This window comes from Mastigoproctus giganteus, chromosome 10, assembly GCF_048544385.1.
Source record: "Mastigoproctus giganteus isolate SK-2022 chromosome 10, ASM4854438v1, whole genome shotgun sequence".
In the NCBI taxonomy this organism is placed as follows: Eukaryota; Metazoa; Arthropoda; class Arachnida; order Uropygi; family Thelyphonidae; genus Mastigoproctus; species Mastigoproctus giganteus.
The window spans coordinates 202,982,462-202,997,755 of record NC_143584.1 but is presented as its reverse complement, the minus strand read 5'-3'; the positions used below and the strand labels follow the sequence as shown (position 1 = coordinate 202,997,755).

Genomic DNA, 15,294 nt, shown 5'->3' with positions numbered 1-15,294 from the left:
AGGAGATAGCACTCTCATATATTTTCTTCTAAATCATAATATGTGGGGTATCTATGCCTTGTCTTTCCAGTGCCCGAAACATTGCCTTATGCTGTATGGAGTCAAATGCCTTTTCATAATCCACAAATGCCAGGCATAATGGTATTTTATATCCATTTGCTTTCTCCATTAGCTGTGATATTACGTGAAGGTGATCCATAGTTGAGAATCTTTTCCTAAAGCCAGCTTGCTCTTTTGGTTGATTCTTATCAAGTATTCTTTCTAATCTGTTAGTAATGACTCTTGTGAACAACTTGTAGATATGGGATAACAAGCTAATTGTTCTATAATTTCCAATTTCTGATTTATCTCCTTTCTTATGCAGCAAAACTATGATTGCATTATTCCACTCCTTAGGCATCACACCTTTTCTAATGCACTTTGTGAAGAGCCTTGCTAGTTTTTGTGTTATGTCTCTTCCTCCCATTTTTAACAACTCTTCAGTAACTTCATCTTCCCCCGGGGCTTTCTGATTCTTCATTTTCTTCAATGCATGTTCTACCTCATCAGGAAGAATATCGGGTATGTCGTATGTGTTGCTAATTTGCAATCCATCTTCCGCACTGCTTCAATAAGCTACAAATCTAATTTTGCTTAATAGTTTACTTTAATTCTGACTTTTTTTTCCACCCTGAACTATTACTCAAGGGATCAGATGGTTTCCTACTATTCTGTAATTTGCTAATTTTCACATTTAAAAGCATTTGCTAGACTGTAATATTGCAACATCTGCTAATGTAACCTGATTTACTTTCAAATGCTTGCATTGTATAAACTATAGTTGATGCATTTTTCATCTATTTTTTAATTTTAAATGACACATAAATGCATATGTACATAAGGTAGTAGCGAGGTTACAGTGGTGTTGCTGCATGGAAGTACCCTAACCACTTGCCTGACTTGTCCGTATATGGTACAGGCAGAAATGCTGATTAAAATTTGATTTCTTGCATGCAGAGTGTGCAAATGTGTTTTGATAACTTGGTTTGGGTTTTGAATGCATATATTCATTAAACTATCATAGCCTCCTGTGATTTACCTGTAAAATGTTGTTTCGGCTAAGGTAAAGAAAGCCCACATGAGAAGCATGCAAAGTTCAATGAAATTTACCGGTAAAAGTACTTTGCCGTAATGGCATTTGTATTGTTGCTTGCTTGGTAAACAGACGGTGGGTGTTATCGGTCTGGAGTAGAAGATGAATCCCACAGGAGCTTGAAACCCTCCCGAAGTGGAGGGGCTAACCTGACCTTTTTTCTTTAGAATCATTAATTGAATCACGAACAGAGTCATATTGGAAGTTCTGGCATTGTAAAAAATGTTCGTAACGCAGTTTCACCAATAAACTTTTTTGAAGTTTGCCGTGCTTCTCGTGTGGGCTTCCTTTACCTTTGCCTTTTTTTCTTAATAAACAATTTATCCACTAGTCCACCTATGATTCTAAAAAAAAAGGTCAGGTTACCCCCTCCACTTTGAGAGGGTTTCAATCTCCCATGGCATTCAATTTCTACTCCTGACCAATAATACCCACTGTATGTTTACTGAGTGAGCAACAATATAAATGCCATCACGGCAAAGTACTTTTACCAGTAAATTTATCGAACTTTTCCATGCTTCTCGTTTGGGCTTTCTTTACCTTCGCCATTGTTTGTTCTGTAATCATAATTAGCTACTGAACGTCAGAAGGCACTGCTTTCATCAATTGAACAATATCAACATGCATAAACACGCACATTACTTTTTTTGCATGAATGCACAGGTGAAGATTTCTTTGACTAGCGTTAGTATGTTTGCTTTTGTCATTTTATTATTATCAAATATAATAATTATTTATTATATTAATTTATTTCTTTATAATAAATAAAACATGAAAAAAATAGTGTTTTAACTTTTCTTCTGAGAATGTTGTAATTACTTTTATATTACATTGATTTTTGTAATGAAAACTGATGGATAACCGCAATTCAGAAATTAGAATTCCTCTTAGTGGATTAGGATCCCATGTCAACAAATATTTTCAATTTGTCTGGTAGTACTAGTTCAGAAAATGAAAATGCAGAAGATTATAGTTGCACCTAGACAGTTTTGTATTGTAAATCGAGTATTATAGATTTTGTTCAATCAGATTATGAACATGAGTTTCAATTAGATTGGAACAGTATTTTCAATGGTGGCCATCTTGTTTTAAGTGGCAGATTGAAATATAAGCACTACCCAGGGTGCACTCTTAATCCCCCTTCCCCAAAAGTATCCTTAATTCGTTTTAGATGAGATTGTAAACAAATGAATTTTTAAACAGGTGATGCATAAATCAAATTGTGCCATCTTGTTTCAAAATAGGGAATAAAATCCCCTCATGGAATTACTTGAGCATTCCAATGGAGGAGGGTCAGGAGTTGGGTGTGATAAATTTACTTTGAATGAACTGTAAATGAAATAGTTTTTAGGGTGGGGACACACACCTGAAAATCTCATAAGTCAACAGTGTTTGGAATATAGATTAAAAAAATAAAGTTAACAGTGTTTGGAATATAGATTAAAAAAATAAAGTTAACAGTTTTTAGAATGTTATCTTGAAAAAATGACATCTGAGGGATTAATTTTGAAATAAATGTTACAAAGAAAAAAATTAAAATCTTTAAACAAATGTTTTTCCAGTGCCTCTATTCTCAATTCGTTTCTATTTTTTAAAATACATATTTCTAAAATTTACACTCAGAATCCAAAACTAATTACATTATGCTGAGTTTGCATAAAAAAAACATGCATTAATAAAGATATTGCTCTACAGTATATAATATTTGTGTTATTACTGTGTGTTATCTAACAATCTAATGAGATTATTTAATAAGAATAGTGATAGTGTATACATAATTTATAAGTTAAAATAATGTATTTTAGTAGTTATAGACCTTATGTATTGTGCAACTTTTCTTGTTGGGTTAGATTTTGCTTGTCAATGTCTTATTATTTTAACTCTGGAGAGAGGGAGAAGAGGAGGATAAAGAAACATTTTTATCAATACATTTTTGTTTATTTGCAGGTCATTTTTGAATTTTTCATTGAGCAGTTACGTGGTCTTGAGGATCCCAAAACTGCAACATTTAAATTGCACTTTTATTTGTTGGAAGTAAGTTTTTGTTTTTATTCAGACATATAATATAAGCAAATTAAAATTTGATTTGTTTTACTACCAGTCATACCATCATGTACCATTGGTCAATGTTATATTGATTTTTTGGAAAATTGTATTTTGTAAAAAGAAAAGTCATGAAAATGAAGATGGTTATTGATTTGTTTTTCATTTTATATTTTTCAGAACTTGGCATGGGTTAAATCTTTTAATATTTGTATAGAAATTGAAGAAAATCAAATTATTTTCTGTCGACTCTTCAACCTAATGTTTAACATTGTAAAGTAGGTATTGTATTTTATTACATGTTATAGCTCTGTTACATCTTGTTTATTTGCATCTAAGTTTTATCGCATTTATTATATTTGACAAATTGCATTATAATTTAATACTTGTTTAAAAAAGGTTGCTAAAAATCACATTAATTTTCAGTATTTGTAAAATAATAAGGGAAGTTTACCTCAATATGATACATAGAACACTTCCATATGATACTCTCCAGCAATTAAAACGAAAAAATCGAATATCTTACATTACAGTGAAAAATAATTAAAAATCGATTGAACACCATTAAAAATAATTAAAAATCAATTGAACACAATTAAAAATCAATTTAATGCAATTAAAAATCAATTTAATGCAATTAAAAATCAAATAAATTAATTAAAAGAAATTTAATGAAAAAATTGCAAACCGATTTTCCTTCCTGAAGCTGACAACACTTTTTGACTGTATATCGTAATCACAGGAATGAAAATTACTGAATAGGGGTGAGCATGAAACTTAAATAGGGATTATTTGTCTTCGCGCATGCTCGTAAAAGCCCACGAATCGGAGATTAGAAATGGCCGGCGAACATTAACAGAATTCTCATGTAATTTAATTTCAACATTTTCTGTAATTAATAGTCTGGTGTAATTACGTTGGATACTAAGTATTTTGGCTTCATTAAATAAAAAAGCATGTTTTTCGTTATCGGCATGAAAGGCTAATTTTGACCCTGCTTAACGAGAAGCATGAACTGAGGCCGCGTGTTCATTAGCACGAAAATTGAGAGGAAAACGCGTAGAACTTTGGTATAATGAGTTGCAATCACTGTAAGAAATGTTGTATACCAAGGCATTTATTTGTGTTGCGAATGAGGAAAGGACAGAAATTTTTCAGTATAGTGTGTAGTTTCCGTATTGGCCTGGTCACAATTTTAAATTCGATATCTTTAAAGAATCTGTTAAGCTCTTTGTGCCACTGTTCAACATATGGGACAGAAATAAATTATTTTTTAATATTACAATTGTTGGTTGATGTAGTATTTTGTATCCCATTCTAATTTGGTTCATTGTAGCAACCCTTGTTTAAGAATCTGCTGGTTAATATTTGTATTTCTGAGCCCAAAGCAGATTCTGTCGTTGAATATTTATGAGCATTTAGAAATTGATTAAAGGTAATAGATCTCTTGTAGGAGAACAGGTGATAGCTGTTATAATGTAGTAGCATTCCAGTGTTTGTAGGTTTACGATACGGGGTTCTCTACCCCGTATCACATACTATAGGAGGTATTTAGATGATGTTCTAATTATTACTGATAGTACAGTCAGTCCTCGTATAACATGTGTTTACACTACACGAATTCGATCATACACGATTTATAAATAGGGGAACGATATCGTATATAACACGAACCGAATTCGCTTATGCACGATTTGCCTTTGTGTTTACAAGAAATGGCAGTCATTGAATTGTCGTTCCATCTGTCATTGTAGAAGTTGATAGCTTCAATAGACTCAAGGCAGAACAAGACAAACATCTGGAGCGAGTGGATGGGTAAAATGAGAAGGGTTTTTTTTTTTTTTTTTTTTGCCTGATGATATATAAGCTTGCTTTCTTGCATCATGTGCCTTTGTCTGTCTCTGCCTTTATGGCAGAGACAGACTATTGTGGTGTTTATTCATTTGCTACACGTGCGCAGCTTTGTTTATGTATATCAAGTGTGTAATTTTGTAATTGTGCTTTATTCTCTAAAAATGAGTAAAATACTTCAAAGGTGTGAAAAGGAAGCATCCTGGTGAAGGCACTACAGGTTCAGAGAGAAAAAGGAAAACTATCGATAGCCAGGCAGATTGGGTCAAAAATGCTTACCCAGGAAAATTTGTAGCTGCCTCATACTAGCGTTTATGGCCAAAATCACACTTCTGGCTTCCAGCCCACTGGGGTTTCCCCCGGTAAGGCTTATGGCCAGTCCGCCTCTGTTAGAGAAAAAATACGAAATTGTGAAACACTTTGAGCGAAATGAAAGAACATGTGATATTGCATGTGCTACAGGCCTAAATGATGCAATGCCGAGAATTAGAAAGAATGCAGAGAAAATAAAAACAACTTTCATAGCAGGAACAACTCAAAGCGTAATAAAATCCATTAGATCAAGACACAAGAATTGGAAGAGATGGAACAGCTGTTATCTGTTTGGTTAGAAAATCAAACAAAGAATAAGTTTGCTTATGATAGAAGCAAAACCATTAGCAGTATTTTATTACGATTATTTATTGTGTTTGGTAATGATTTGGTTACAAATGTGTGTTCAATCTTGGGTAATTGGCATCTAACCCTATTTTTTCCATAGGGCCTGTTATTTATATTGCACGATTTTCAATTGGACGAGGGTTTTTAGGAAAACAACTCTCGTGCTATACGAGGACTGACTGTACTATCCAAGACATTTTACATTCGTTTAATAATATTCACTCTAGACTCAAATTTACATTGGAAAGGGAGGGCACAGATACAAAGTCATTAAATTTTCTAAATTTCACGCTTACTCGGGACTCAAATAAAATCCAATTTAACATCTATTGTAAACCTGCAAACACCGGCATGCTTCTACATTATAACAGCTAATCACCCGTTCTCCTACAAGAGATCTATTATCTTTAATCAATTTCTAAATGCCTATAAATATTCAACAACGGAATCTTCTTGGGTTCAGAAATACAAATATTAACCAGCAGATTCTTAAACAGTGGTTACCCCCTTGCTACAATAAACCAAATTAGGGTACAAGGTAGGGATAGGATACAAAATACTACATCAACCAACAATTGTAATATTAAAAAATACTTTATTTCTGTCCCATTTGTTGAACGGTGGCACAAACAGCTTAACAGATTCTTTAAAGATACTGAATTTAAAATTGTGGCCAGGCCAATACAGAAGCTACACACTATACTGAAAAATCGTTCAGTCTTTTCCTCGTTCGCAACACAGATAAATGACCTGGTATACATTTCTTGCGGTGATTGCAACTTGTCGTACCAAGGTTCTGTGCGTTTTCTTCTGAATTTTTCTGTTAATGAACATGTGGCCTCAGTTCTTGCTTCTCATTCAGCAGCATCAGAATTTAACCTTTCATGCCGTTAACGAAAAACAATTTTAGTGTCCAACGTAATTATACCAGATGATTAATTGCAGAAACTGTCAAAATTAAATTACATGAGAATTCTGTTAATGTTCGAAGGCCATTTCTAATCTTCAATTCGTGGGCTTTTACGTGCATGCACGAAGATAATCCCTATTTAAGTTTCATGCTCACTCCTATTCGGTAATTTTCGTTCCTGTGATCACGACATACGATCAAAAAGTGTTGTCAGCCTTCAGTGTTGTCGGTTTGCAATTTTTTCATTAAATTTCTTTTAATTAATTAATTAATTAATTAACTTTTTAATTGTGTTAGATTGATTTTTAATTGGGTTCGATTTATTTTTAATTATTTTTTACTGTAATGTAAGATTTTCGATTTTTTTTCGTTTTAATTGCTGGAGAGTATCATACAGAAGTGTTCTACATATTATATTGAGGTAAACTTCTCTTATTATTTTACAAATATTGATATCAACGTAGAACGTATTGAGCATTACAGCTCTGGTTCATACTATCAGATTAATTTTCTGTGCAATTAAATTTGATTTAAACTGTGATGTAGTCTCTAAATTGTGGGCTGAACTGAAATGTGGGAATTTTATTTTTTTAAATTTAAACACTTATTAATTACATTAATACCTTTTCACAGCTGGAGTTAACTGATCTGAGCAGAGGTTTAGGATTTTTCTTCCATATTTGTGTGAGATTTTTCATTATACTATTATTTTTCATTATTATCACATGCAAAGTTGTCTGTGAACATACAGATTTACAAATATTTGAACACAGTATAGTGCTATAGGGTTGCAGCTAATGCACATGAAGTTTGATTGTACGTAAAGTATTTAAATCATTACATACAACCTCCCCCAATATGACTGATGCACAGAAATGAAATGTCCTTGGTTTAGCATTACCAAAGGCACATGATGCAAGAAAGCAAGCTTATATATCATCAGCCAAAAAAAAAAAAAAAAAAAAATCCTTCTCATTTTACCCATCCACTCGCTCCAGATGTTTGTCTTGTTCTGCCTTGAGTCTATTGAAGCTATCAACTTCTACAATGACAGATGGAAGTGTGTTCCAGCAAACAACCACCCACTGCCTAAAGGCAAACTTCCTCCTCACATGTATCCTACAACTGTCTTTCCTCAATTTGAATTTATGCCCTCTCAGGCGATTATTCTGAGCAAGAGGAACAATCCTATCTGCATTGAGCATGCTCAAACCATTCAAGGCTTTAAACATCTCAATCAGATCACCTCGCAGGTTCCTAGTCTCCAGACACTGTAATTTGCAAAACTTAAGCCTTTCTTCGTAAGAGCAACCCTTTGTTCCATTCACTAATCTTGTTGCCCTTCTCTGTACTCCTTCCAACAGCTCTACATCTTCTTAAAATGAGGCCTCCAGACCTGTATACAGTACTCAAGGTGTGGCCTGACCATTGCCTTATAAAAGGGGATAATCACCTCCTTATACCTGCTAGAAAAATTCCTGTATATCATTGACAAGACACCATGAGCTCTTGCAGACCATCTGCACTGCTCAGAAAACTTCATATCTGCCTGCGCAATTACGCCCAAGTCCTTTTCATTCTCTACGACTGTTAGTGTGGTACCCCAGATTTGATACATTACTCTGGGATTACTGCTTCCCACTTGTAGTATTTTACATTTGTCAATGTTAAACTTCATTTGCCACCTCTTAGCCCATCTGCTCAACCTTTCCAGATACTGTTGCAGCAGTGTACTGTCATTAGTGTCATTAACAACCCTGCCAACCTTCTTTCGTCTGCAAACTTGGACATTAAGCCTGATATACTATCATCAATATCATTTATAAATACAGAAAACAACGATGGACTAACACTGAACTGTGAGGGACTCCACTAATAACATTAGTCCACGAAGAGCAGTGTCCATTGATTACCACTCTCTGTCTTCTCCCACTCAACCATCCCTTTATCCATAGCAGCAATTTGCCTCCAATGCCACAGTGCTCCAATTTGTGCAGCAGTCTTCCATGTGCAACAGTATCAAAGGCTTTTCTAAGATCCAAATATATGATATCAAAGTTATTCTTTGCATCCAGTTCCTTTGTGACTACATCATAGTATCCAATTAAATTAGTCAGACAAGACTTATCCTTAACAAACCCATGCTGTGTCCGGGCTATAACTGAAGTCTTGTATAGATGATCCTGCAATGCTTCTTTAACTAGTGCCTCCATTAATTTCCCTGGAACAGAAGTTAAACTAATAGGTCTGTAATTACCCGTGTCTCCCTTTGATCCTCCTTTGTGGATTGGGATCTCATTTGCACATCTCCAGTCCATGGGTACCTCCACTGAGTCCAGGGAAGCTCTCATAATTATGGCTAAGGGTTTGCGTACTTCTTTTGCCGCCTCCTCTAATATAATTGGATAGATTCCATCCACCCCATGTGCCTTTCTTGTGTTTATCTTCAACAATATCTCCTCCACTCTACTCTCAGTTATTACAAGATTATCTAGTTTACTGCCAGAGTTGAATACACCTCTGGCATTCCTCTCGCTGAATAACTCCTCATGTGTGAATGTCGATGCAAAATATTCATTTAGTTTGTTAGCCACCTGAGCAGGATAATCAACAGTTGAACCATCGATATCAAGTGGACCAATCTGATTCATCCCCTCCCTTCTAGAGTTTTCATAAGTAAAGAACTCTTTGCTGTTTTTCTTTGCATCCTTTGCCAAAGATTTCTCGTAATCTGCCTTTGCCTACCTAACCTTCTTTGTAACTTGGTTACAGACCAGCTTATGTCTATCATAGGCTTTTTTTTTCTTTTTTTGTTAGTTGTTCGCGCATCAGCTTCTGTGGCCATAATGCAACTCCCAAGGTTTTTGCATTTTACTGTGATCCAAGCCTGAGGCGGGATTCAAACCCTCAACCTTTGGGTTGCCAGGCAGGCACTTTATCCACCTGGCTAGCACCGTCGGCCATAGTCTTCTGTGCCACATGTTAATTTATATATATTCCATGCATTTTTCTTCTCTGTCACATGTCTAATTAGTTCATCTGACATCCATTTAGGCCTAAATCTTGAACAATATTTGTTTGTTGGTATGAAAAGCCTAGTAGCTTCCAAGATTAATTCTCTGAATGCTTCCCATTTTGAATTTGCTGTTGGTAACATCATCAGTTGGTTCCACTGTATAGAATTTAAATACTGTCTCAGACCACCGTAGTCACCTTTACGGAAACAAAAACCTTTACCCTTGATGATAGTTACCTCTTTGAGTAAATCCCACTTCAGCACACTGTGATCACTTCCACCTAGTGGTTCCTTTATCTGCAGATTCTTGATGCATGAAGAATCACTACTGCTAATCAGATCAAGAGTATTACTCCCTCTAGTTACCTCTCGAACATGCTGCTGTAGAAAACAATCATCCAATTAATCCACAAAAGCCTTGCTAGTGTTTGAGTGACCAACCCATAAATTCCAGTCAATATCCAGGAAATTAAAATCCCCCATTATAAGACATTCTAATTTACTGGCCCACTCTATTTATTTGCACAATTGCTCATTGTACTCATCAGATTCATTTGGCCTATAACACACACCTACTCTCATTTTTCCTTTCCCAGTGCTTATGTCACACTAAACAGACTCAACATTGCATTGTCCACCCACTTCAATTGGATGCACTTCCTTAGATTTTATGTGTTTCTTAACTAACAGCATAACCCCTCCTCCCGTCCTGTCCTGTCTATCCTTTCTGTACTCATTGTACTCTCCAAATTCCAGTTCTGCACTGCTTATGTCTGTGTGACACCATGTCTCTGATATCCCAACAATATCTGCCTTTGATGTCTTGACTAGCACTTCAAGCTCATTGAATTTATTAACTATACTCCTAGCATTGGCGTACATGCAAGTATACATGCACCTGTTTCTACTCTTAATTACCCTAACACAGCCCATGTATTTTCTTGTTCCACTATGACTCCCAACAGTCCTGGAAATTCCCATTGCCTTGCTTTCCAGGATGCTGCTTAATTGCATTTCAATAGAAGTAGTGCAAGAATCACTTTTACCGCTGCCAGCGGCTACTGTTAATCTATTAGTCCATGTATCCCTCCAAGCTATCAGTTTTCCGACCCACCTAACTCTGCCTCGATAGCATCAGCAAATATTCTTGCACCCTTTTTATTTAATTGTATCCCATCCCTATAGAAGCAAACTCTCCTGTTAACAAGCACAGACCAGGTTGAGAAAAATTCTACCCCTTGAGCCTTGCACAATCTCTCCAGGGCAGAATTGATCGACAATGCTCTCATCATATACTCTCTCCTATTGTGTCTGGGCAGAATCGTAGACACTTTCAAATTCAACCCTAATTCAATGCTTTTTTTTTCAGCATTGTCTTGTACGTGTTAAGTAATTGTGCAGGTCTCCTACTCTTAATATCATTAGTGCCAACATGTACAACAGTATCACCCTTTGTGTCCTTAAAGGATGATGTCTGCCCTATAACGTCATCAACCTTTGCCCCTGGCAGACATACCCCTGGTCCTGTTCCATCTATCCTTTTTGCCCAATATGTTCCCCATTTTCCTGACTATAGAGTCACTGAAAACAACTAGTTCCTTTGGGACCAGCGCATTCTTCCTTGGGGGTTGCCACTGCGTTGCATGATGTTCAAGTGGAAGCTCTGGCATTGATGTGGGCAGCTGAGAGCTTGATGGGCCCCTCAATTTAAATCCTTCGAGCGCATCCACCCTGTCCTTCAAGCTCTCTTATAAGCCCATAACAATGCCGAGTTGGTGCCTGATTTCCTTGCACTCCTTACATCGTGCACACACACAAAGACATTCCCCTTGGCAATATCAAGTCCCATTCCTGATTGCTCCACAAACATCAAACAAGCAGTGCATTTCAATAGACTGTGATTCAGAGGACAACCGCCCCCCACTCAGTTCTCCCCTGAGCCACAGCACTTCCACTAGTTTGAGCCTTTTGCTTTGCTGCTCTGTCTGAGTCATGATTTCTATTCAAGTTCAATAAAATTCCAATATAAAATATAACCCTAAACCTATATCCCACTGCAGTTATAACACTATATATATATGTATTTCGGTATCGAATATTATCTCTGAGTTACGTTATATGACTTTCTTATCCCCTGTCAACTTATATGTATTAATTTATGATGTTACGTTTGTAATAACTAGGTTGCTATATTTATTTAGGCGCCTCCGTAGCCGGGTGGGAAGGAGCAGCAGTGCGTAGCACACGCTTCTTGATTAGACCGGGGTTCGAGCCTGTCACCACCAAATACGGAGGATGTGGAAAGGTCAGGGAATGAACACCGCATATCCTGGAGCAATATGGCCTTAGTTGCTAATGCTCCTAAAAACCAAAAAAACAACAACAAACAATATTTATTTAGTTAAAAAAGTACAATTCAAACTACAATGAACTTTAATGAGATTAATAAATTTTACTGATTAATTGATACTACTATACATGCCATCTAGTTTTCCGTTAAACCGCTAGCACACTTTGTATTGTATAATGGCGGCAAGTTACGAACGGTTAATTTACGGACACGAGGTATTATTTACTTTCCATATCGCTATCTAAATTCAAAATAAACCACGGAGCTTGACTAGGTCTATAAGCTACTTATAGAAAATAATTTAATCTAACAATTAAGTCAATAAAGCGGCTAAGTATAATTAAAAACTTTTTGTTCGCGGGAGTTGCAAAACCTGCCCACATTTGATACCCTTACCGATACTAAGTAATAACCTACAAAATCTCTATCTAAATTCAATTTAAACTAAAGTATTGTTACTAGGAATATAAAGCAACTCCAAAAAATAAATTAATATGCCAATTTAAGTCAATAAAAAAAGCAAAAACTTCTCTATTTGCTGGGGCGTCTCCGTAGCCAGGTGGGAAGGAGCAGCAGTGCGTAGCACACGCTTCTTGATGTAGACCGGGGTTCGAGCCCGTCACCACCAAACACGGAGGATGCGGAAAGGTCAGGGAATGACCACCGCATATCCCGGAGCAATATGGCCTTAGTTGCTAATGCTCCTAAAAAAAAAAAACTGTAAACTCTATTTGCTGGAGCCGTAAAAACTTCACCTGTTCACATGTACTCTCGCACCCAGTCTCAAAATTTATGATCTCGCACCCAGTCTCATTTAAAGAACATTTGAAACAACTTACTAAATTTAACAATGCACACTTTGGTACTCACATTAGATGGCTCTGCTTGTGTTTTGCCAAAATATGGTGACTACATACTAGTATGCATTTATAACATTAGGTGAAAAAATATATCTTGATTCATATATCATATGTTATGTTTACGTATTTGATTTTTGTAATAAAATTTAATGTTTAAAATTTAATATCCTAATTTCAGTGCTTGCTTTTTGTAATTAGCTGTTAGCTACTTGGGTGTAGTTCAGTGCACTATCGTTGATTATGGTTAGTTTGTTCTACCCAATGGTTACTGGGTAGAACAAACCCAGTTGATAATGACTTTGTTCTGTGCTGTGTAATTGTAACTGAATTTGTTGTTAAAATAGGTTAGGTTAGTTTAAATATGTAAACATTTCTTTTTTTTTAAGAAAATTTATTTTTGAAAGAAGATAAGGTTTTTTGAATTTGTTGAGTCCTGTGACTGTGCTGCAGTAATGAGTCACAAAACTGGTGCGGTATGCTGTATTCAGCTTCAACCAGGTCATAAAATATAATGCATTACTTATTATTATGCATTAGTCAATAATATGTAATTGAACAGAATGAAAAAAATATAAATGAATAAACAAAGGTAAGAACTTTAAAATACAGTTTATTGCATTTTAAATGCTTTATTTACCTGCTGCATCATATATAACTTATTAATTATTGTTAACTTTCGAAGAAAAATTTGGAAGCTATTCAGACAGTACCAGAATGCAGGTTTAAAGCCAGATCTTTGGCAGGTATGATACTATAATCACTAATTCAACAAATTAGAGCTTAATGAAGTTTGTGCCGAGGTAAATAATATACTATCACACATATATTGTAATCTGTATATTTTTAAAAATAAGAAAAATAAGTTTAATTTACATTGGTATTAGTTTTATTTTCTTTCCCTCACTTGTGAAAGCCTTCACCTTTATGTTCCAAGACTAATTTTTTTCATAGTGATCATCTAGAACAGGGGTGGCCAATGAGTCGATCGCGATCTACCAGTCTATCACGGATTTAATTTCGGTCGATCACAACGAATTTTAAATATACAGTCATCCCTCGATTTGTGCAATGTAATTTTTGAGATGGTAGATCGCAGCACATTTTGAAGGAAAAGAGTAGATCGCATTACAAATTAAGTAGGCCACTCCTGATCTAGAACATTAGGATAATTCTTCATGGGTATTTCCTCATAGAGTGAGCTTAACCCTTTTGCTTGTGCATATATATGTTTTTCGTGTGTGAGGTCTGTGAACTTATGTACGTTTTTGAAGGTCATATCGAGTAATATGCCCATTTATGTATCCGTTTATTACTGTCTCGAAATCTTCCCATATGTGTTGCATATCTCCTCTGTTTCCAGCAATTATAGACTTTTTTGTACTGCCATTAATGTGGCAGTACAAAATTAGCTTTCAACATTGGAGATATTGCATATTTTAGCACAGAGGTCTGATTGTTGATAGCTAATAAATTTTCTGGAATTAAGATCCTGATGTTGATCAAATCAAGTGATATTACTGCATATGATTTTTTACAATTTATTTATTTATCTTTTATGAAATATTTATGATTTTTTTGTATTATTTATATTATTTATTATTTTTTGTATTATTTATATTATTTATTATTTTTGTATTATTTATATTATTTATTATTTTTTGTATTATTTATATTATTTATTATTTTTTGTATTATTTATGTTATTTACTATTTACTAGCAGTACCCAATACAAAAATTTTGCAATTTTCAAATACATCTTAAAAATACTACTAAAAAGATCAGAATAGTAAAAAGTCCACTAAAAACTCACCTTTCATTTTAAAAACTGATCACCTCCCCTGGTACCTCATCTCCATGTCTTTAATGTCCTGGTGAACCCTCTCACTCTGTTCTTCACTTACACTTCCTCAATTTTCAGGGAAAAGTCGATGTGACACTCATATTGTGGCCTAACTTCTTAAAATGTAGTACAGTCTCTATAATACGTCTTTGAAAATACATTTTTTGTATTCTTGTGCCCTTCTGGTAACCTTATCTTAACGTGCTGGAATGATCTGACCCGAGACATTGCTACATACAATTCTGACACTCATATTGTGGCCTAACTTCTTAAAATGTAGTACAGTCTCTATAATACGTCTTTGAAAATACATTTTTTGTATTCTTGTGCCCTTCTGTAACCTTATCTTAACGTGCTGGAATGATCTGACCCGAGACATTGCTACATACAATTGGCCGTGACTAAATACAGGGTAAGTGAAATCCCGACTCTGTCCAATGTTTGCCCTCGACTTTTATTTCATCGCAAGAGCCAGCCGAATAGGAAACTACCGTCTCTTAAATGAGAATGGAAAGTTGAATTGGATGGAGTCAAATCTACACCTGGTAAGAGTACCCGTTTTCCTTTAGCTTCTCCTGTTATTATTTCTAGATCCAAACAGTTCTGATACGTAACTTTGACTATAAGTCTC

The 15,294-nt window shown here is 35.2% G+C and overlaps 1 protein-coding gene across 1 annotated transcript in view; it reads left to right on the top strand.

Moving 5' to 3' along the window:
- Positions 1–15,294, top strand: part of LOC150079790 (sister chromatid cohesion protein PDS5 homolog B-like) — a 284,729-nt gene that overhangs the window by 19,253 nt on the left and 250,182 nt on the right. Inside the window, exons 4-5 of the mRNA XM_090383234.1 lie at positions 3,080–3,166; positions 3,356–3,453. Of these exons, the coding sequence (XP_090239360.1) occupies positions 3,080–3,166; positions 3,356–3,453 (185 nt within the window). The remainder of the gene's footprint in view (positions 1–3,079; positions 3,167–3,355; positions 3,454–15,294) is intronic.